Source organism: Numida meleagris, chromosome 3, assembly GCF_002078875.1.
Source record: "Numida meleagris isolate 19003 breed g44 Domestic line chromosome 3, NumMel1.0, whole genome shotgun sequence".
In the NCBI taxonomy this organism is placed as follows: domain Eukaryota; kingdom Metazoa; phylum Chordata; class Aves; order Galliformes; family Numididae; genus Numida; species Numida meleagris.
In genome coordinates, this window is record NC_034411.1 from 62,939,225 (window position 1) to 62,961,129 (window position 21,905).

At 39.2% G+C, this 21,905-nt stretch overlaps 1 protein-coding gene across 3 annotated transcripts in view; it reads right to left on the minus strand.

Moving 5' to 3' along the window:
• SLC35F1 (solute carrier family 35 member F1) overlaps positions 1-21,905 on the minus strand; it is a 259,103-nt gene that overhangs the window by 112,390 nt on the left and 124,808 nt on the right. For all 3 annotated transcript variants that reach the window (XM_021391050.1, XM_021391049.1, XM_021391052.1), the window contains exon 2: positions 9,034-9,209. In XM_021391050.1, coding sequence (XP_021246725.1) covers positions 9,034-9,209 — 176 coding nt within the window. The remainder of the gene's footprint in view (positions 1-9,033; positions 9,210-21,905) is intronic.

The following is a 21,905-nucleotide window of genomic DNA, read 5'->3' on the forward strand; positions in this document are numbered from 1 at the left end:
TGGCTTCACCACCCCCTCTCCCGCAAAGACCCCTGGGGAGTGCACCTCCTCCCCTCCCCCTCAGAGGGCCACACCAAAAAAGGCAGTTTACAGTAACCGGGGAATTAACCCTTTAACTGCCCGTACCTTACATGATGTAATGATGTGGAATACCGACAACAAAAAAAATCACAAAACCATAACAGCTTTCTTCTTTGTCACAGTGCCATCTTGCTAACAGAAGCTAATAAAATCCAACAAAGAGAATAGAAAGGTGGGCTATTTCCCATATAAGAGAAGTGCACTGCACTTCCAAACCTTGAGAAAAGATGTGATCTTCAGAGAGACTTTGCTGCGAGTCTTATGCACAGTTTACAGCTGGGCTCTGCAAAATGAGATGCTGCTGAGTCTTTGATTTAACGAAAACTTAGGAAGGCAATCCAATTCACTGCAGGGACTGCTTTGTTCTTTCATTATGATTCTTTTTTAATGAGAAAGACGATTGCAAGGATAAACTCCATTCCTCTGAATTTTTACACTAATTACATACAAAGCACCATTCTGGCAGAGTGGGACTTATATCCTTCAGGCAATACAGTTATCATCTTCTAACCACAGTCAAATCTCCTGTATGAGCACTGGAGCTACGTGCACCGCATATGGATTCAGCTACCCTGGCTACTGCTTGAACTGATGAATGTTTAAAGATTCCATAAATCACAAGCAAACACTGATACTGAGTGAAATGGGAGAGACGACCCTTGCATTCTGCTTACAGCTGTAGGATCAACGGCAGGCTATTTTATCAGAAACATTAACTTTTCTCACTGCAGTGGGAAGGGATGGTTGGTTTTGTAAACAGCACTTGAAATGTTTATGTATTAAGGGAGGAAAAAGTCAGATCCATACACAAACACTACAAAGAATAGTTACCCCTTAATTCTACAGAAAATAATGCTCTCCTTGTGATTCAGCTCACGCCCTTAAGAAACTATTCATTATTTGACATACTGTAAGGGAGTCTTGGCTAGATAGGGAACTGCTTTATCCCCAGATAAACTAAGAACCACATGCACTCCTGCACAACACCATGAAACTATGAGACAAATTTCCAAGCTCGGTATGTGTCCCCTGCCACGGTATTTAAGTACCTCTAGGAATTTACTGTGCAACACCCAGCTTTCTAGGTGTCCAGAAAGCCTCCATTCTGTAATCTGTATCATCTGTGCCCTATTTGGATCTGTGGTACAATATGAACACACAATACTTCAGCTGCTGAGATGGGAATACAAATCAATGAGCTGATAAGTACAAGTGTTCAAATGGCACTTCCTAAGAGCCTTCTTGAGCTTGTCCACTCATGCCTCCAAAAGAAGGTTTCACTCCACAAACAGGTATCCATAAACTTCCGTGCAGATTAGCATTGTGCTTGAAAGGCTGGCATAGCTCCTGGAAAAGAGTGCAAGGAGGGAGCTTCACAGGCTCAGCAACAAAACCTAAATCTTGATCCAAACAAATGCTGCAAATATATCTTGGGGATTTTCCCCAAGACTCAGATTTTGGTGCTGAAATCAACAAGAAAAGCATCACAGTGTGAAACACTACCCTGTGATCATTTCGATTCTCCTAAATCCCACTAGCTATCTGTGGTGTTGCAGCTGTAAGCTGAATAAACGTTCTGCCTTCCATTTTATTGCATCTGTGACTTTATTTATGGACTTACTAGCATGGAGCTACCACATATGGCTAGATGTTCTTAAACAGGAGACTTTATGTTCACTTACCTCCAAGGTAAAACTGCCTTATTCTCAAGCAGTATATTCAGTATAGACTTTGCCTCACAGTGATGATGCGGCATCCTGATGCAAACACAGTCCATCACCCAGGACGTCAGCCAGCCTAAAGCTTGGCATCCCTTTTATGCTCACTGCAAATAGTGCCTGTAAGGCTTGCTCTTACAAAATAAGCTCCAGCATTTGAATCATAATGCAAATCCAAACACTGTTTCTAGAAGACACTAGTTGAGGGCATAAGCTTGGCAGCCAGAAACATGACCATGTCTGAACACCCTGACCCGAATGTTCTCACTGCCCAATATAAATGCTCCAGGGATTTTGTTACAAGGAGAGAAACCCTTAGTTCACAAGCAATCTTAGTACGAATTCACTTCTTGGTGTAGATAATACCTCCCATTTCATCATTTAGATCAAAAGGATGGTAAGAGATGTACCTTCTTTTATTCCTCTTTACTAAACCAGCAAATAGGAAAAAATGAGGTGCTCGTGTACTTTTGCTCAGTGTCCTCTTTGATGTTCTTTTGTCTTTGATGGCACAAAGAGTACTCCTTTGAGCAGCAGAGCTATTTTGAAAGCAAACTGGACTCTGAATGAACCGCATGAGGGACCATGGGTTACTACTACAGAGAATGCTACAGCATGGATGCTCAAATAGGCCTGGCCTTCATCACTTCTGACATACTCACCTTGAGTATGTTAGCGTTTACACCATTAAACCACAGCATACTGTGCTTTTGCTGAACTGCTGCCACATGCATCCTGTAGTAGGCATGTTACTGAGTACTCGGGCTGTAACGCTGAAGGTCCTTCCTCATATGCTTGCTATTGGTTCACCTACTTTACTTGAACCCGTGTCGTAAGAAGGAGAGGCTGTCCTTTTTTGTTTTCATAACAAGGTGTATAACAACTCCGTGTATGGCCTTTCGGAAGAGAGTGGCCAGAGCGGGATATTCAGTATGATTGGCCAGGGGCCTGCGTGAGCTTCTGGAACAGTCTAGTAAAAGATAAGATATACTATATAGTTCTGTAGCTTTTAACAATAAACGCCATTTTGCTGCTCATCATATTGATGTGTAAATGCGACGAGGTGACCAGGGACAGAAAGTAGTCCTTGCGGGCAGGGTGACAAGTTACGAACAGAATATCAAACGTGGTGGTCACCACTACAGCATCCCAAAGGAAAAGTTCAATCTTCAACCATGGGACATATGTAATTTATTGGAATGATAAGATGCAAGAGGATTAACAGAAAAGCGCACACTTTGTAACATGGGATTTGTGCTGTGGACTTGGTTAGCAGGTGCCTGACCTAACATTTCAGAACTGAAAATTAAAACATGAAAAAGAAAAGACTGAGGTTTCTTTTGTGGCATTACCTGTCAACACCTTTTCACTACATTTGGGGCCAGGATTCACCTCTGTAAGTGAATATTTATAACTTGCTAAACAGCTGGTAAAGCAAGATGCACCTGATGAAAACTGACTCAGCCCTGAGATGGCTGGTCCCTTGTGTGGATGGAAAGAAGCAGCAAAGCCAAATGGTTAGTGAAACAAAGCAGATGGCAATGAAAAACCCCGAGGGCTGTAAAAACCACCCAACTCCTTTATTAGGAACAGCAAAACAGAAGACAGAAAGGTCAAGTTCATTGTTTTAAAACCTGTCTTATACTCAGTGTGGTCTATTGCTTTTTACTGTGGGCGGGTGGGATGGGGCCCTGGGCAATCTAACCTAGTACCTGATTTAGAGGTTGGCAACCCTGCCCATGGCAGGAGGGTTGGAACTTGATGATCTTTGAGGTCCCTTCCAACCCAAGCCATTTTATGATTCCTACCAGCAGTGTTGAAATAACATCTGTTTCTGTATTATGGCTGAAGAATGCAAGACAGCTGCACTGGATTGGGAAGGGAAATGCTGTGGCTTTGAGAACCTATCAGAAAGAACAAAATCACCGTGTCCTCTGAAGATTACACAGGCAGAATTAGTTTAACACCTCTCTGAATTGTAACCACCTACAGAGTAGAACAGTGATGGTTCATGCTGTGGAGACAGCAGCAATATTCTGTCCTTCACAGCAGGAAATTAAAAAAAATCAGTTGAAAATGGAGGGAAAATTTGTATACAAACAATGATTATACAAATGGCACTGGACAGGAAACTGGATCTAGTCATGCTGTTTTAGTTAGATAGCTGTTACTCACATTGTGGTAAGAAACAATTAGATGACAAGTCATACATCTCACTCCTATACATCTCCTATCCATAACAAAAAATTGGAGGTTACAAAAAAAAAAATCTGTGTTTTTAAGTGTCTGTAAATAGCCAGAGTTTTAGTTTCTTCCTTCTGAAGTGCAGAATTCCCACTGAATATGAAAAGGGCTGTTCAAAGCACAGACAAAAGGACTCTTTGGCTGACCATTTCCCTAATAAACATAACCCACACCAATTGGCATCCCTAACTAAACGCCCCATATAGAGGTCCCGTATTTCTGAAAGCATCTCTTTGAAAATGCTGACAGGATTGATGCCTTTCAGGAAGACTTTTCACCTCAGTGGTACAACACACATTGCCCAAAGTACCTTATACCTAAGATAGTTTAACCTGATCAAATCATGTACTTTCTTTGTTTCCCAGATATATTCTTAAGGACAGTCTACAAAAAAGGTGTTAATATTACAGAAATTATGGTATGTCTATCAAAGTTAACTGCATAATACTAGCTTTGAGATAATATAACATTGCTAGTGGAATGAAACTGAATGAAAATAGAGACATCTATCCTTTCTATCACTCAATAAAAAACTGACAACAACTGCAGTAAAAGAAACCAATGCCTATAAAGTCTCATACTTTCCTTCAAGTAGCCTGTTTCAGTTATTCTGGGGAAAGTGGAAAGGATGTTAGGGTCATTTCCTGCCCTGTATATAAATGAGGATACATGTCTGAACAGCAGATGAATCAGTAATTTACATACAATTGAGATACTAAGGTCATAACCAACTCCAAGATAAAAATGCATAAAAAGAAATCAAATTCCAGTGACATGACTGCAATCCTTAAGAGAGTCACAGGGCTCTGTCTTTAACTTAGAGGCACAGATTGGATCTGATTATTTGTCAAATCTAAGACATTACAGTTACTCTAGTGAAAGCCATGTTTGCAATTAACATACACTATAACCTTAGTCTAGAAGCAAAACTCATCCAGACATACAGAGTTTCATAAAAACTATTCTGAATTAACAAATTATTGCCAGCTCTCACAAATGGTGGCCTGAAAATACTAACTTATCACACTGAAATTAAAGGAACTTGCTGCACTGTGGCATGCTACACAGACAGAACTTGGTCCTTAAGGCTTCATGCTCCCCTTCCATTCAAAACACACCCTTACTGCTCCCCCATCCCTTGTGTTCCAGGATAATAAAAAATAGCAGTTTCACATTTTTTCCTCTCTCTCTTTTTTTTTTAGTAACACCTAGTAGATGCGTTGTTTTCATTTGTAGCATATGTGAGGTGGCTTTTAGAAGTAATTTATTTTTGGTTGCAAGCTGCTGATGCTTGCACCCATGTTGACTGTTAGTAATTAACACCTTCTGGTCCACTATGGACCATTTCCCACTTACTGCTTTTTAAGGTGCTAAAACTAATCTCCACCAGTTCTGTGTCACACCGCTTCATTTCACTGAGAGAAGGCTTTTCTCTCTGATAGCTGAGGCGTCCCTTTTCCTCAGTTAGTAATAACATACAACCCAGAGGACTATCAGGTACTGTTCTGACAAGATTTCACTAAGCAGAATCCTCTGCCGACAAGGGGACTGAGCTAATACATGTTAAAGCCTTCTTCTCAACTCAGAGGTGTTAACATGGACAAACACAGGCTTTGGCTGTAAAAACAACAGGCAGGAGAGGAATTTACCTCAAGAGGAAGAACTGAGGGTTTCCTTATTAGTTATTCAATATTTGGCTTATTTCAACCAGATGAAACATTGATGTTCTTTGCCCAATAATGCTGCATGAGATAAACTTTATAGCATTGTTTTCATAAAAAAAACTCCTAAGAAGTTATATTCAGACCTCAGCACACCAATGCTAGTGCATTAAAAAGCATTTGACAGGAAGCAATAGCAAGTACATATTTGTGGGTAAGTAGCTACTTCTTTCTCTGCACATCTGAGCGTGGGCACTCCTCACTGCAAAGAACCTCTGCACTAACATCTTCAGGGAAAAAAATATGTTCAACTTCAATTTACATATAACAAAAAAAGAATTAAATAAAATGAGCACAAGTGTATCCAGAATAGAAAAAAATAATTATCTAGATAGCAGACACGTCATTTAATAGAAATTTCAGAGTTCCTCATGCCTCAGAAAATTATAGTTTTGAGTCCTATAGAGAATTAAGGTTTTCTTTGGCCACCTCAAGTGACTGCTTCTTGGCAAGCACATTTCTGCAAAACCCCAGAGGCTAGGAAAGCAAGTAAAGAGAAAGACAAAGCGATACAGTTATTTTTGACTATCAGCCAACTTAAGATGGTTTGATTTCTGAAGGAGAAAGAGGATAATTTAAAAATCTTAAATATTGCATACACAGTAGGAAAACTGCACTTGTTAAAAAAAAAAAAAAAAAACCACCTTCTGATGCTCCTGGCACTCAGAACATAATCAGTCCATATAAGAGTAATACAACTTCTGTGATTTCCACCTGCTAATGAAGCCAAAGTATTAGAGCTGCTACAAAAACTGCCTTAGTAGAACAAACATAGATAATGAATTTGAATAAACACACAAGCAAAAAGAATGTCAAGCTCAACCATTTGGCATTATTAAATGCTGAGTAAATCAGTTGGCTGTATATTGCTCTGCCATTCAGCAAGAATGCTATGGTGAGTGCCCTGACAGTAGATTTCATTACTTCAGTAGCTAATTTTGTTTAGATTTTTTTGTACCCTAAGCCAAACAATCTTTTTTTGATAGCTCTCTTCTGATAGTCCTTTTACAGACTGTTCCTCTGGCACCCGTTATTTTGTGTTCTAGTTGTTTGTACACTCCATATTTAACTGCAGGCCTGTTCGAAAAAATTTTCCCCAACCATTCTCACCTGCCCAAAACATGTTTTTGACCTTACACTCACACATTCCCATTCACTTCCCAAACCTACCTTACTGGAACTACAGAGTGCTCCAACAAACTCTCTTTAATATCAGTCACTGCATTTATAAACAGATTTTTAAAATTACTTATTAAAATGAAGTAGAAACTTAAGTACTTTTATATATGTAAAGCATAGTGCTTGGTAGTGTTGCACTCTAAACAAACCCCTGTAACACACAGCAGATTTCTAGCCCGTATATCCTCCCACAATATTGTGTTTTTTAAAAAGCAAAAAATCTATTTAAAAGTCATAGGGACTTGGCTTTCACAAAATCTAAATCAGTCCTGAGCAGGGTATTTTTGGATAGAATTTGCGAACAGCTATACAATTCTACATTCAGAAGGACTATTTTTAAGTACAGCCCTCCAGGAAGACGCTGCTAATATACATTTTAAGACTTTTGCAGAGAAAAGCATGCGGTGTTACTTCCCCCAACACAACTGAAATTCCAAGACCGACACACTGCCTGAGCAGTCCTTTATGGAAGAGCTAACGTTTCCTCAGCTGTTTGACTTCTGGTGCTTATTAAAAAAAAGTCAACATAGTACAAGTTCTGTAAAATTTTAGTCGTAGCACATTTGAGCACTTTTTGCTGAAGTGCAGTACTATATTTTTAATGGTTCCCTCCCCCCCCCCCCCATCTACCACGGGAATGAAGCCCTTATTGTTCTGGAACACTTTACAGTGTTGTATCACGCTACTATACTGCCTAAAGAAGTTAAGCTAAGGGGTTGCTCCCAAATCATCAAAGATCTAACATCAAAGAACGATCCAGAACTATTTGCTCCTATACGAAATGTGAGCCCCTCAACATGCTAACAGATTTTCTGGGGCCTAATACACATTCTAGTTCTTTTCCTTTACAGAGCCCTTCCCTCTTTACATGAGGAGAGGACAATCAGGAAAGCAAGTGATATTCTTATCTTGCTTCTGTTCATGAAGAAGCAAAATCACTTCTGACAGGACCTTGACAATACTAGGCAAAGTATTCACAGGTAGGCCAATAGCCATATACAGAAAGATGAGTTGAACTCACCCAACTGATGAAGGAGCTCCCTGACTATGCAACCCTCCTCCTCAAGAAGCAGCCTAGGTCCAAGAAATGCTCTCTGACTTGTGGCTAGTCCATATAAGAGCCCAGGGTGGCTCCACTGTGGTCCACCCCTTCTGGTCATGTGGGGAGCACAGATGCAGTTTGCCTGTGCTCCCTGGGCCAACCACACCCCTTCACCAGGTGCTCAATCACCAGTTCAAGCCATGACCTAACAGTTCCCCTGCAGCTTCTAATCCTTGTGTTTTGTGAAGGTGAATAAATAAAACAATTATGAAAAAATGAGTGGATGAGAAATGTACTTAAATGCATTCATCTCCCATGCCTTATCTAAACATGAAATCATAGAGAAGGGAGGGATGACAGGGAAGGCACTAAAAACCTGTATTATATGTAGACAATTAAACAGAGGACCATTTGGCATATGGTATTGAAGTGCACTTAAATGCATTTCTCATTTTGGGGGCCAGATTGTTTACACAAGCTCTGTCCCACAGCAGTGGCAGGGCTGTAGAACTGCTCTGCTCACCCAGCAACTCAGAGAGACAGCTTCCAAAATTCCCTCCCTTTATCTCCTACTTCCAAAACTGTTAATACTTGGGAACTACTGAGTTGCTCTGATGAGCAACTAGAACAAGAAAACCCTTCTTTTCTTGCTTCTGAGCTCTCCTTAACCTACATAAGATGTAGAACATACTAATATTTTCCAGCAAGACATGCAGTTAGATCTAAAGCAAACCCTGAATGTGTGGCTGTGGTTCCAGAGCAGCAAGAAGAGCATTCCTAGAAAAATATTTAGGATGTAAAAAGTACTGATGTTTCTTTTCTGCATACAGGTAAAAGCCCTATCCTTGAATTTAGCCCTAATCCCGAATCTGTCAATTCATTCATTGTTATATCTAATGTGTTTTACTAGGCAATGTAAATATGTTATAAATATTACTACGATGTGTCTAAATCACAGTTAAATATAACCCATTTATTGTTGTTCTGTAAAAGCTTCATCATCACTGTCTTACACAAAACATTATGAGTTTCAGAGATAGACACTTACCTTGTCTGACAGCTAGTGTTGTTGTGTAGACCAAGAATAGAAGGATATAATTGAGGAAGCTCTGAAAAACAGGTGTGTTGGCATGGAAATCTTCTGACAAATACTTGCTCGTGAGTCCAATGCCACAGATAAGGAGCGAGAGTACCTGGCCAAGAGCCACAGACAGCAAGAGATCCCTAAAAGAAATGAGAAAAGCACAGGCATGAAACACTGAGCTTCCTCACTGTGCAGGAAATGCTCACCCTCCTCCAAGAATGATGTTCAAAAGTATTAATACAGAAGGGAAATAGTGCTTCAGTCAACAAGGTATCTGCTGGGTGTTGCTGATGTAAAGCATCCATCATTTCTGTACTTACCACTTGCTTAACATCTCCTGAACACACTAGCATTTACGCATATACTAAATAGCAGTAGATGGTAAATCTCTACCATTTAATTTCACATTTCTCTTTTCATAAAGGTTAAATTATAGTTATCATTTAAAACAGCACCCTTATCAGTTATCATTTAAAATACAGCACCCTTTTCTTCAAGTATTTTCCCTACCAGAAGGACCCAGGATACTCCTGAGCCCTTTGGCTAAAGCTGGAATTACAGCTCTTCCAGGACTTAATAGCCACAGAGAGAGCCACAAAGAAAGGAGTCCCTCTGATCTAAAAGGATATCATGTTTCACCACCAAGATGAACTCACCGAGCAACTTCATTCTTCTCATTTCATTTCCATTTCATTGCATTAACTGTTCTTTCCACCACTGTGCAAACGCATGTATCTTTTCTTTCTTACCTCCTAGTTTCCTTTCTGTTTGGAGGAAGTATCTCATTGTGGTTCTTCAAAATTTATTTTTCACTTTGGCTTATTGCTTTAATTTGTTTTTCTTGACCTTGATCTCCAGTCTTCGCTGTTCCCCTAACTAATGTTCCCCATTCTCCCCACAGATCTCTGGCAGCTTCTCCCTTTGTGCGTGTTCTGTCTTCATATAATTTCCCCCTCCTTACTCAAGAAACTGCTGTATTTGAAAGCCAACTCTTTTATGGTACATATTCTTTTTATATCTTTTCTTCATTCTTCTCCACAATATCCTTTTCCCTTCCAATTATCTATCTCATGTATTATTCTGCCAGAGCATCATTAGCCAACTGCACAGCCCAAATAAAAAAAAAAACATTTTTTCAATATTTTTGTCATAGGATATCTGCAGCACAGGAATATATGTGTTTTTAAATTACCCTTTTCCCAGATTTTCTGTAAGACAGTACTTCAGTGCTAATCAAGCCTGCTCCACAGCTATGCCTTGCTCTATGCAAAAGCACAAAATGTAGCATGTTGGCATGACATGAGAGCAATAAAAACAACTGCCAAAGAGTGCAAAAAGACATCAGAAAGGACCATGTAGTCTGAGACCTGCTGGATGCTGCTGTCACTGTCATCAGTCCCCCCAAGACTATAGGTCTATCAGGAAACCAAGGAAGGAGAGAGGCAGATAGGAGACGAACATCTGCATGTGTCTCATTAGAACCTGATATGACAAAAAGGACATTAGGCAATCCTAAAGAAGTAAAGGAACGAATGGAGCTCTCTGCTCAGCTGTAACAGTAGTTCATGTATGCTCTCTTCTACCAGCCAGTAAAATAGCATTGCTTCGAGGCTGCTTTGCTTTCCCTAACAGATTTCCCTGACCTCAGCTGTGAGTGTTTGGTGGCAATGAGCATCTGTGCTCCAGCAACAACTTCCCTTGTAAACTCAAGTGTCAAATTTGTTTCCCTTTTTCTCAAAAACAATCCTCCCACTAATGTGTCTCAGTGTCAGTCGTGGTGTGATTCAACCAAGCAGATACCAGAAAGCACAAGAGGCTGGGTAGTTACATTCATCTAACACACCTCACTGACAAACTGTCTGACACAGATAATAAGAGAACAAACTTTATTGTGTTAAACCCTGTGTTTTGATGGGAGACTGCTGAATAAGTAGAAAATACGATTCCACAACTTCTGCCTCCACTTCTGTGTTACTCACTCCACTGCAAAACATAACAGCGTGAAACAAACACTCAACAGAGTTGATATCTGAGACTAAGACATCAGTGCTGTGGAAATAACACAGCCTCAGCTTCTGCCACTACCTGCAGTGCTGTTCATGGGGGTAGGAAATCTGAATACTGACTGCAATTTAAATTCATGTATTAGTCTTGTAAATTTGTATGTTAGTCCTTTAAGCAGTAGGGCAGATTGTGTTTTTTATGTCTTTGTCCTACAGTGAAGGTTCATGCAGCACTCTCCTCTTGCCTGCTATTTCTTTTTGTAGTTTAATTTTAGTAGTAAATTGAAAGTTTGTAAATCTGTATCTCTAAAGGTGTTCCCTGTTTCACAGAGGATGCAAGTAATTATTCACTGTCCTCTGTATCTCAACCATGCCCATTATCATGTATTGTATTACACCCATTGTGGCACTGCACCTGTGCAGGATAGAAGTATCATGGACCCTGCCTAGATTTACAGAATGCTAAATATATCCTCATTTAACCATTTATGAAAGGATTTTTCCAATAACGTGTTCCTTACTCAATATGGTAGTTGGCTGTTGGACATCAGTTATCGTTCCCTTTTTGAGGCGCCCAAAAATTCCAGCCATTATTGCATTACTGAAATTGCAATGAAGACAGAAGGTAATTAGGAGTTCAGCAAAAGCAGACGTGGACAAGAATCAAGGCTAAGAACTGGAACCCCTCCCAGCCTGTAAAAAAAGTCTATTTGTGGATTAGTGTATAGTCTCTATGGCTTGAGTTAACATGTAAGTAAAAACTGTCTTTTGAACAACAACAGAGTTTTTTTTTTTTTTTAAATAGAGAAAATACTTGTTGTGGAAGACCTATAGAAGTAGTCCTGTAAAGTCCACTGCCTTCCAAAACATCAGCTACACAAATGACACTGAATACATACATATTGCTTGCCTCTAGTTATTACACATACTTTGATTTTTTTTAATTATGTAAGAAAACACATTCTGAAATCAAGCTGTAGTGTTCCTTCTCCATCCAGAACTTAGCAGGATATTTCACAGATGTTATATAACATCTGTGTTATATACGTTATATAACATGATCATCATTTCTTCCTTTATTTCTATCTCTTCAGAGGAGAATAAATTAGATATTTAAGCAGAACTAATTCAAAGGTCCATAAAGTGTTCAGACTTCAAGCAACAATGATCCATTTTATATTGTGTAGTTATTTCTAACACTCTTCACGCCCACACTAACTCTCCCTCTATACCTAAATGTAGGTCCACTGCTGACATGAATAACATATAGGAGCACAGAAGATTTAGTATGCTCCTCTCCTCTCATCAGTATTGGTTGCAACTGATGTTAACCACTACTTGGGAAAACAGGTGAAATGAATAAGTAAGAGATACCAAATCACAAAATCAATAAAATGCTGATTGTTGCACTGGGTGAATGGAAGATAACTCATTGTTCTCCAATTAGAAAAGTAGAAACAAATGGCAATTTACTGGTCTTAATTAGTGGTGATGTCATACAGCAGTAATAAAGAATAATGTAATATTTGGATAACCTTAAAAAACAACGTAAGATGCCTGAATAGTACAGAAAATGCCTGATAGTGTTATTTGTATTTCATTTATTCCTGACAGCAATGATCTAATAATATAAGAGTCTTAGCTCTCAAGCCTTTAATACTTAGATAAGAATAACAACATAACCATTCTTTGGTAAGGAGAATGAATTAGCAAACATTTTTTAAAAAGCTTTCAATGGCTGTGGAAAATCTACTACTTCCTTTACACAGAGGATAAAGCAAGTAACTCACTGCTGTCACCTCTGGCACTCATTAGGCAGTATCTTTCCCAAATATTATAACTGCGTTGAAATAGCCAGGGTGGTATATAGCTAACATATCTGCATCAGTTTTCCCTGTTTGTTTTTGATTCTCTTCACCACTCAAGGACTGGCACAAAGAGGATGGTATCTTTCCTAAGCCTTTGGTCTGTCACACTGGCCTCAGCTGTAATTTTGTTCACTGGGGAAATGACATTCACTCATACACTGAAGAAAAGGCGTATGGTTTGAGGGTGTTCAAACAGAGCACAAAAAAGACTGTCACTACAAAAAGCTTCATAGAATTGACGTTTTTTACCTGTTAGAGCCTGATTTCTCATTAGCTGAGTGTTGAGCCTCTGCTAGGATCAACAGTGTCATCTCAAGCCAGGTTAAAGCAGGAAATCTTCAGCTTATTGCTGAACTTTGATCTCATGAACTCATGATACTAGCTTACTAATACAGACCAAATAGAAGACATTCTTCTTCCATAAAACACCAATTTAAGACCCATTTCTCAATTTTTTTTTATGCTGGCGCTTGCATTAAAATCTTGTATTGGAAACAATCAAATTTATTTCGGTGTAACCACTTTGCTAGTTAATGTCTAATGTTTGCAACTGAGTCAGATGTGTATTCTGAAGGAACAAGTAGGTCAGAATTGCTCCAAAGCTGCCAGATGTCGCACTGCTACGCATCTATCATCTGTATTTTATGATATACTAAAGAGATTAAACAATACTTCTTTACAGCTTCTTCAGAAATAGTGCCAGAAGATAAGGCATCATCTTTGCATTGGAAGCCATTTAATTCTGCTTAAATGCTTGGGCTGGTAGCTGCTGTGTGTCGTTTTACTTGCTCCTCCAAGCATATGGAAGTTTCTGTCAGCTGAGTGGAGTTTCTCTGAGTTTATCATACATGATCACACCATAAACCTCTGAAGGCAGATATTCATCTATCAAAAGAACTCCAAAGCTCATGTTTGGTTCCTAGCACATGCACACTGGCATGAAACGAAGTACTAATCACATATCCTCAGGTTCCCCAGTAAATATTTTTCAACAGGTTAGAACATTTAGCTTTGACTACCAGTCTACTTTCACATCCTCCCCAAAATATTAAAACACCATTTACAACACAAATCAATGCAGTGCAACATTCAGAATGGCCCACAGAACCATAGCTGACATATGCTGGATGAATCAGTGAGACGTAAAAGGTGACAAAGTGATATAAACATTTGGGACTGCTTCATTCTGACACTAAATCTTGTTTTAAATCTGACAGTCTCCATGTCAGACTTTTTTTTTTTAAGTTAATTGCTTTCCCTCCTCTCTTTTGTACTTCATTTGGTCTCTTTCCACTGATAGATTCCCATTGCATCAGTTAAAGATGCAATAAAGAACAGCGTCTATCAGTACTTTTAATCTCTAGCATGAGGTGTGCCGATCCGTCCGCATGCCACAGGCTCCAGCAGATGAGAGATTAGCGGTCTACTTCCTGAGCTGAGATTTCACCAGACAAACCCATCTGTACAGGCTGCTCTATAGCAGTGATAGAGCAGGCCTGCAGGCAGGCGACACCTTCTGCATGATGATAATGGCAGCTATACATAGTTATCTTTCCAAATGTTCCAAGTGTATATTTGAAAAAAGTAAAAACAGTCACAATTCATTTAGAGACTGATTGCTGTTATGTCATAGCTAAGCTGATGATGTCTGTCACAGCACTGTAATCTTGCCAGGCTTTGTCACTTGAGTGCATTTGAGTATGTTTATATAAAAGCACAAGAAAAAATACAGCAAGGTTTTAAAAACCTTCCACTGATTAGAAGTGAGCTGAGCTTACACACCTATGAGAATCAGGTCAAATTTATTTACACATTTAAAGTTGAATATGGAATCTCAAACACGGACCAATAGAAATGTTGGCACGCATTTCTGCAGGAAAAGATCGCAAAGCGCATGTGTCAAAACTCAAACACCAAAAGCCCCAGGGTCCAACTGCTTCTGCTGTGGCTGAGTTTGTAAATTCCAGCAACCCCCTGTATTTGAATGGCTGCTTAATAAGGCCACAGATCTTGTTTCCATGTTTTGCTGTTTGCACTTAATGCACACAGGCAGCTTGCAAAATAATAAATTAACAGCATTTTCTAAAACCTTTTTCAAGACAATCGTTTGAGTTCTCATTGAAAGCTAAAGTTTCACATTTTCTAATAGGAGGCTTCACATGCTTGAGACCTATTTGTCCTTCATCGCTCAGGAACTGATCATACCTAGAGAACAAGATCCTCCACTAATTTTGCACAGAAACTTTTCTTTTTTTCCCCCAACATTCTAAAATGTCTGTTACGTAAGGGAAAAATCCTACGCATTGGCAAATGCAAATTTTCTCTCCTCTCTGCATCTTAGTAAGGAAAGGACTGAAGCAAGTATCTTCAATTACTGTATTAAAGCATCTGCATGACACTTTATAATAATTTACAGAAGTAGCCATAATAATCTATAGTAAAATGTTCATAGTACTAAAAAGTAAGCAAGTTCCCCACATATATACTGATGATAACACTGCTGGCAAATGCACCACATTTATTAGTCAACTACTCCTGTAATGTACATTCTCCATGATCATACTGGATGATGTCTGAAGAAAATGGAATAGTCTTGAAGATTTACACAAAATACTGTTTTTTTCTATTTCTGGTAGAGAAGAACAAATCAGTCTAAAATATTTTCAGAATATAGGCATAAAGTGTAATTGAAGAGTGAAACACCAAAGCGTGAATCCCAGCTAAACTCATATGCTGAATTAGAATATGAATAAGTCTAATATTAGCCTACAAATCAGAGAGTGAAACCTATGCAAGAACAAGTCTATCCAGCACTTAATTCCTACTGAGTCATTATTTGGAAATCTTCAGTTGCATTTAAATGATGTGAAGGCTGTACACTTGATCTCAGTACAAAGGGTGAATTTTATAGCTGGTTAGTTGCAAAGTACCTCCAGCTCCCACTGATGCTCAAAAGAAATGCAGTTTCTATGCAATGTCTTGAGAGGATTAGCTCTTTATTTTCCAAACGTGAACACTTTAATCTCTTTACAAGAGGACAGCACTGTGGTCTCCATGCAGCTCAAATCTTCAGCCTGGTCTGAAAAGCTCCAGGCTTTGAAAACCTAGGCCTTTTTCTTTTTTTAAATGAAGAAAAGCCAGTGGAGCAGTAAAATGTTAAGACTTTTTTTTTTTTTTTTTTTAACCAAGGCTTTGAGCACTTTCAGGTGGGCCACAAGTTCAAAATTCAGTCTTTTTCACAGTTTTAATGTCTTTATGCCTTACACTGGGGAGAGGAAGAGAGTTCTGTGCCTTGCTGTCACCACCTTCCCACCACTCCAGCTCCCCACCTTCTCCTTACTTGCATTACAACTCTGGACAGTAAGAATGAGATTTTACAGTTACTTTCTTTAGTGCAGTGCAGCTCCATTTTGTACAGTACTGTTTGTGTCTCCACATTCCTAGCCATCCATTACAGTCCTATAATATCACTGTCTCAAATGGGCTCCAAGAGAGGGAAGTGGGATTGTTCCTTCCTTCAGTGGCCCCAGTGAGAGGGCTGTTGAGACAGCAAGGCATGGATAGGCAAAGGAGAGTCCCAGCATGAAGCTGAAGCTTGCAGCTTACGCAGAGACCCAAGGACAGCCATGAGGAGCAGGGAATGACTGGCCAGACCTGGGCACATGGATGGGACTTCCCAAGGGCTGGGGAAGCCAAAACAGCCACCAAGATAGCTGGAAGAATACATTGGGCAACAGGACAGTTGTGTACATTTTTTATTCTTTACTTTTTTGCTTCATTTGTTTTCAGCTTTACTTTCATTTTTCTCTATTTTAAGCCATTATTTTCTATTTTATACAACCCAGCTTCCATGTTAGAGCATATTCAGGGAGCTCACTAGAATTGAAGGTCTAGGTGGATCCATCTCAAAACAGTGGCTGACTCAGGCTCTGCTTCTTGTGACAGCTTGAGGGGCTGGCACAGATTGCTGGGTTCTGAGAAAAAGAAAGTAGAGTCATATACTCAGCAAGTCTCAAGAGTCTCTGGAGCAGCTGCTTAAGATGAGATCTTACCTAATAAATTTCCTGAATCTTATGTATTTCCTACTACAGTAATTCTTGAAAACACATTCCATTTATTATAAGATTTTATACAAGTTCACAAACACACATGCTCACAACTGCAAGTGTTTTACAGTTCTTTTAATAATAAAGGAATTGGAATTGGCTTTAAAACTATTCTTATAAAACTTATCCCCGCATTTAATATTTAGAAATACATTGCTGAAACAATCTGTTGCAGTGACTGAAAGTGCAAACAAGGGACTTGTTTTTATTTTTTAGTAAAAAATGCATTTAAAAATAGCAAAGTGCAGACAGAAAATTTCCAGGCTGTTATCTTGACACAGCCCAGTGGTAAATCATTACAGACAAATCTGCGTGCAGTAGTTTTTCTTCATGCAACTTGTTAATAGCCAGCTTCATCCTACCAGTGAGATGATAGAGAAAGAAAAAGCAAGTGTATCCTAAAAACATGCCTGAGTTTTGAAACAGCTGCCTTCAAACCAGCAGTGTCCTAGTGTTTTTTCAACTACAAATTACAGCAGGACTTAGAAGACCATAGGCTTCTTCACTTGAAAAATTGAAGGTCTCTCCATGTATGTTTTTAGCAGTGTCCCAGTCTAGGCAGTACAGAATAGACTGAAAATGTCCCAGTCTCTCTGATGTAATCAGAAATATAATTACAGATGACCATGCAAGAAAATAATTCTATTATTTTGGCAAATACACAGACTGAAGCTAACTGCAGCCTATGAACTTCTATAAATTGCCACATATACTCCAGAACTATGCAAAATCCTACCTCTAAGAATTTGTAGATTGGAATAATAAAAGACAAAATTAACTGTGTACATAAAAGCTGACACAAAATAGTTGCAAACACTAATTGAGGACTACAATACTTTTTAAAAAGTAGCTCTCCTTCCATAATCTTCGAGAAATCAATTCAAACATTAGATTTTCAATTTTAGAAATAGAATCTGGGAATCACATATGGATTAAGATGAGCTGTAATTTCTCAGAGTAGAATTCCATTTGAAACATGAGAGCTGCTGAAAATACTACATTTTAGCCTTTGAAAGCTAGTTAGAGTCACTGGGCTGCTAGAAAAACTTGATTACCATTAGTTTTATAATTCAAGAATAAAGCTCAAAAATAAATAGAATTTTATGACACAGATATTTCCTCTTACTCTGTTTCAAATGTATGGATTTGAGCTTTCAGACGTTAGAGGAAATTGGGAAGTGGAAGGACTCCACAGCTCTCTCAGAGAAAACAAAGTTCTCTGTCAAGTTTTATTAGTTCATCTCACTTGCAGTGGTTTTTAATGCCTAAGGCACAAGACATAAATACAGTGATGAATATTTTTAGATAATAAGAGAAACAGTTTTTAAAGTTTCTGTTCAGCTAAGATCATCATTAGCTCCTAGTTTTCTCAAAGGAGCCCGCAGTAATGGGCTGGGATGATTCCAACTTCAAAAAAAATACCTCACTAGTGCCCTAAAAGTACAACATCACTTCTTTTTGCTCTCTTGCTATTACTGTACAATGCTAATACAGTTTAAACTGATGGGGGTTTATGGACTAAATCTTACAGCTATGGAGAGACAGTTGATAAAGCAGCAGGTAAAAAGCATTACAATTCCTACTGTACCCAGCCAACGATAAGCCATTCTTGAGTGAATGCTTTGATTGCAAACAAGTTCAAATGACTCAAGATTCCTCAGATGACAAATGCTAGTGTAACTTAATTCACTGGTGTCAAAAACAAGAAGTAAAAACTTAGGAAATTAGGTTGAGTTGCTAGAAAATTCTATATGTGTAAGTCGGTATGATGGTATGAAGGATGATATCAGATTATTTCTGATGCTCCTGAAAATTACAAAAGTTATTCTCAAATTTCTGGCCCTGTGAAATGCATAACTACTGAGGACTGGCTGTATATCTACAATTAGGTGCTTGAAGTGATTACTCTTTATTTATTTCTCAAAAAAAAAAAAATAGGAGGTTAAAAAAAATGACAGCTATGAGTACTGGAGATGCAAAGATTTCCATCTACAAAGGTGGAAGCTGGATTTTGGAGAACTAGAACTACTAGTTCAGCTATTATAAGATGTAGATTTTTTTTGTATCAGCACATCTCCAAACTGCAGACATTAAGTAACAATGACTTCATTCCAGAAAGTATTTAATATATAATGTAAAAATATAATTAAAAAAATAAAGATTTGGCTTTTGCAAGATCTTCTTCGTGGCTAAAATTATGCATTTTTCAGAGCGCAACTGTTACATTTTTTCAATTTTTCTGGAAGTTATCAGTAGCATTTTTTATAACATTGAAACACTGAAAAGTTGAAAAATCCCTGCTCCAGTGGGCCATGTATTCTTCCCAAATACACACATGTAGCTTCCATAAACCTGAATCTTCTTTATCATGAATTCTAACTATCATCTACATGCTTAAAACAAGTAAAATAATCCCTTACGTTCACCCCTGAAAACTGGTCCCTTGACTGCATCACCGATACTGAAAGGTGAAAGATACATCAGCAATTCGCTGAAGACAGCAGTAAGCTGCTGCACACTTTCCCAAATCTCCAGCTACTTCAAAGCAGAGATGCCTGTGTGCCTGTGGCTCGTTCTGACTGACTCCTCGAAGCCCTGACCTTCTTTTGGTATTTCCCATCTGTGGATTGGTATTGCTACTGTGTCACTTTGCAGCCCCTCAAGCAGTGGTAATGCTCAAAGTTGCTTGCTCATGGATATTACAACAAATGCAAGAACATTAAAATTTCATGGTGTTCCCTCCCTCCCCCCCAGTTCTTTAATGCATGAAGGACAGGATTTTTCCCTTTCGGGCAAATGTCCTCTTCTGCCCTCTACTTGCCTGTCAAGCCCGCATACTTATTTTTATGGTGGCACAACTTCATCACTAAGGATGAACTGGAAATGCCCTCATCAGATCTACATCTAATCTGGTGGTAGAAATATGGGAATTCAAGTTCCTCAGAACAAGCAGACCACCAAAGCCACTCAGGCAAACACTTTAAGGGTCAGGTTGTTTTACAAAGCTGGGTACCTCCTTCTGCACAAGAAGCTTGTGCTCCAGCTCCAAATGGACTGCTGAGGCACAGCACTCTCAAGAGTGAATGCCAATTTTAGTAGGTAACTACCCCAGGGCTGCAGACATGTGGGATTTAGTAGGCTCCATCCTTCTTGGCCCAGCTGATTTCCCTTACTGGGGAAGTAGGGTGCTTCACTCAAGCTTACAAATTCTGCCATAAGAGTTATCACGTTAAAAAAAGTTTAAAAACCTCAACATCATCATCTCTAAATCCTTCCATGGATCTGGGCAAAGACCATATTTTTGAGAATGGACTGAATTTTTGGCGCAGGACTTGAAAGGCGTTGAATCGTCTTCTGTGCTACTGGTTCAAAGTTCCTTTAGGGAGTTTCAAGTTGGGTGTCTAGAGCTGATGCAGCCGTAACCCACAGGTGTTTTCACTCTGCCTTTCTACTTCTGTGATTCCACAGGCCTCCAAGAAAAGAAGCAAACAATGAAAGGTGCCACCACAAATTCATTCTCCTCAAAGGAAAATGGAGCCCAGGTACTCCTCCCACTCCTTGCTCATGCTGTTTGCTCACTACACAGCAGTGATAGCCATTACATAGCCAAAACTACATGGGAGGTCCAAACTTCTGCATCTGCATTTAGATTTATATTCCATATAATTCAAAAAGGAAAAAAAAAAAAGGTATTTAAAGCAGAAGTTACAGTTGGAGAGAAACCACCTCCTGCTAAATGAGAAGTCCAGCTATTCGCAAAACAGTATTCTCCATTTGTAAGCATGAGTAAAATGGTTCTGGTTTACTGTTCCACCTCCAGGCTCCAAGATAAATCTCTCCCTTCCTATTCCTTTCAATTCAGTGCAATAGCATAACTGCCTCTGTCAGCAAGGCACATTTATTGCAGACCTGACACAAAATGATGGAACAGTCTCAGCTGAAAAAATGTAAGGGCACTGATTCCATTATTGCAGTTTTTAATATAGTTTAAAATTGCAAGGTGTTTGAAATAAAGAAAAAAAATCAAAGTGTTCTGGCAAGTATTAACCTGCCAATTTTTAGAGGGTGAGAACAGAGAAACTTGTGGCCTACAGGATCCTGCTCTGGTGCCAAATGTACCACCAAAGCCAGTGATGACCTAAAGGATCAGAATGATGACTCAAAGTAAAATGAAGCCTGTGAAGAAAAATGAGATATAAGGTCCTCTTGTGGGAGATAAATGAGGTCTTGACATTCTGGCAGGGTATTTATCTGCCCATTCTCACTGCTTCCTAGACTGCTTTCCAATTTCTCCACAATATTAGCATTACATTTGGATGTGCAACAGAAGAAAACATCACCAATCATGTTCAGCAGATATTTTTACTGAGATATGAGTATATTTTTGCCTTTTTGGCATCAAGAAGTGAAGCTGCGCAGAGGTGATGATGGGGCTGTAAACAGGCCACAGTGTGTGGCTGACATAACACCTTCTTCCCACACACTGGGTGATGGCAGGCCAGAACACACTCCTGAGCTAGCAGAAAATGGACCGGAATCCAAGTCCAGCTACAGTACAATTTCTGCTGGTTCAGGAATGTGTTTGGGCCTGACACTGTGGGCTAGAATCCAGTTTGCATTTCCTTATGAGTTTCTTCTAACTTGGGGTATTCTATGTTTCTATGATTTAGGGTAGGGGCCCTCTGAAGAAGCCCGCCTCTGTGAAGCCAGCCCAGCAGGATGTCTTCCAGTTGGGGCACATCTCCAAAGCTAGTGTCTCTCAAAAACAGAAAAAGAAAATTTGCATCCAGCAATGCATCCTCCCAGACACACAGCTTCACTTCAGCAGATGACCTCCGGCCTGGCAGCTATAGATGAGC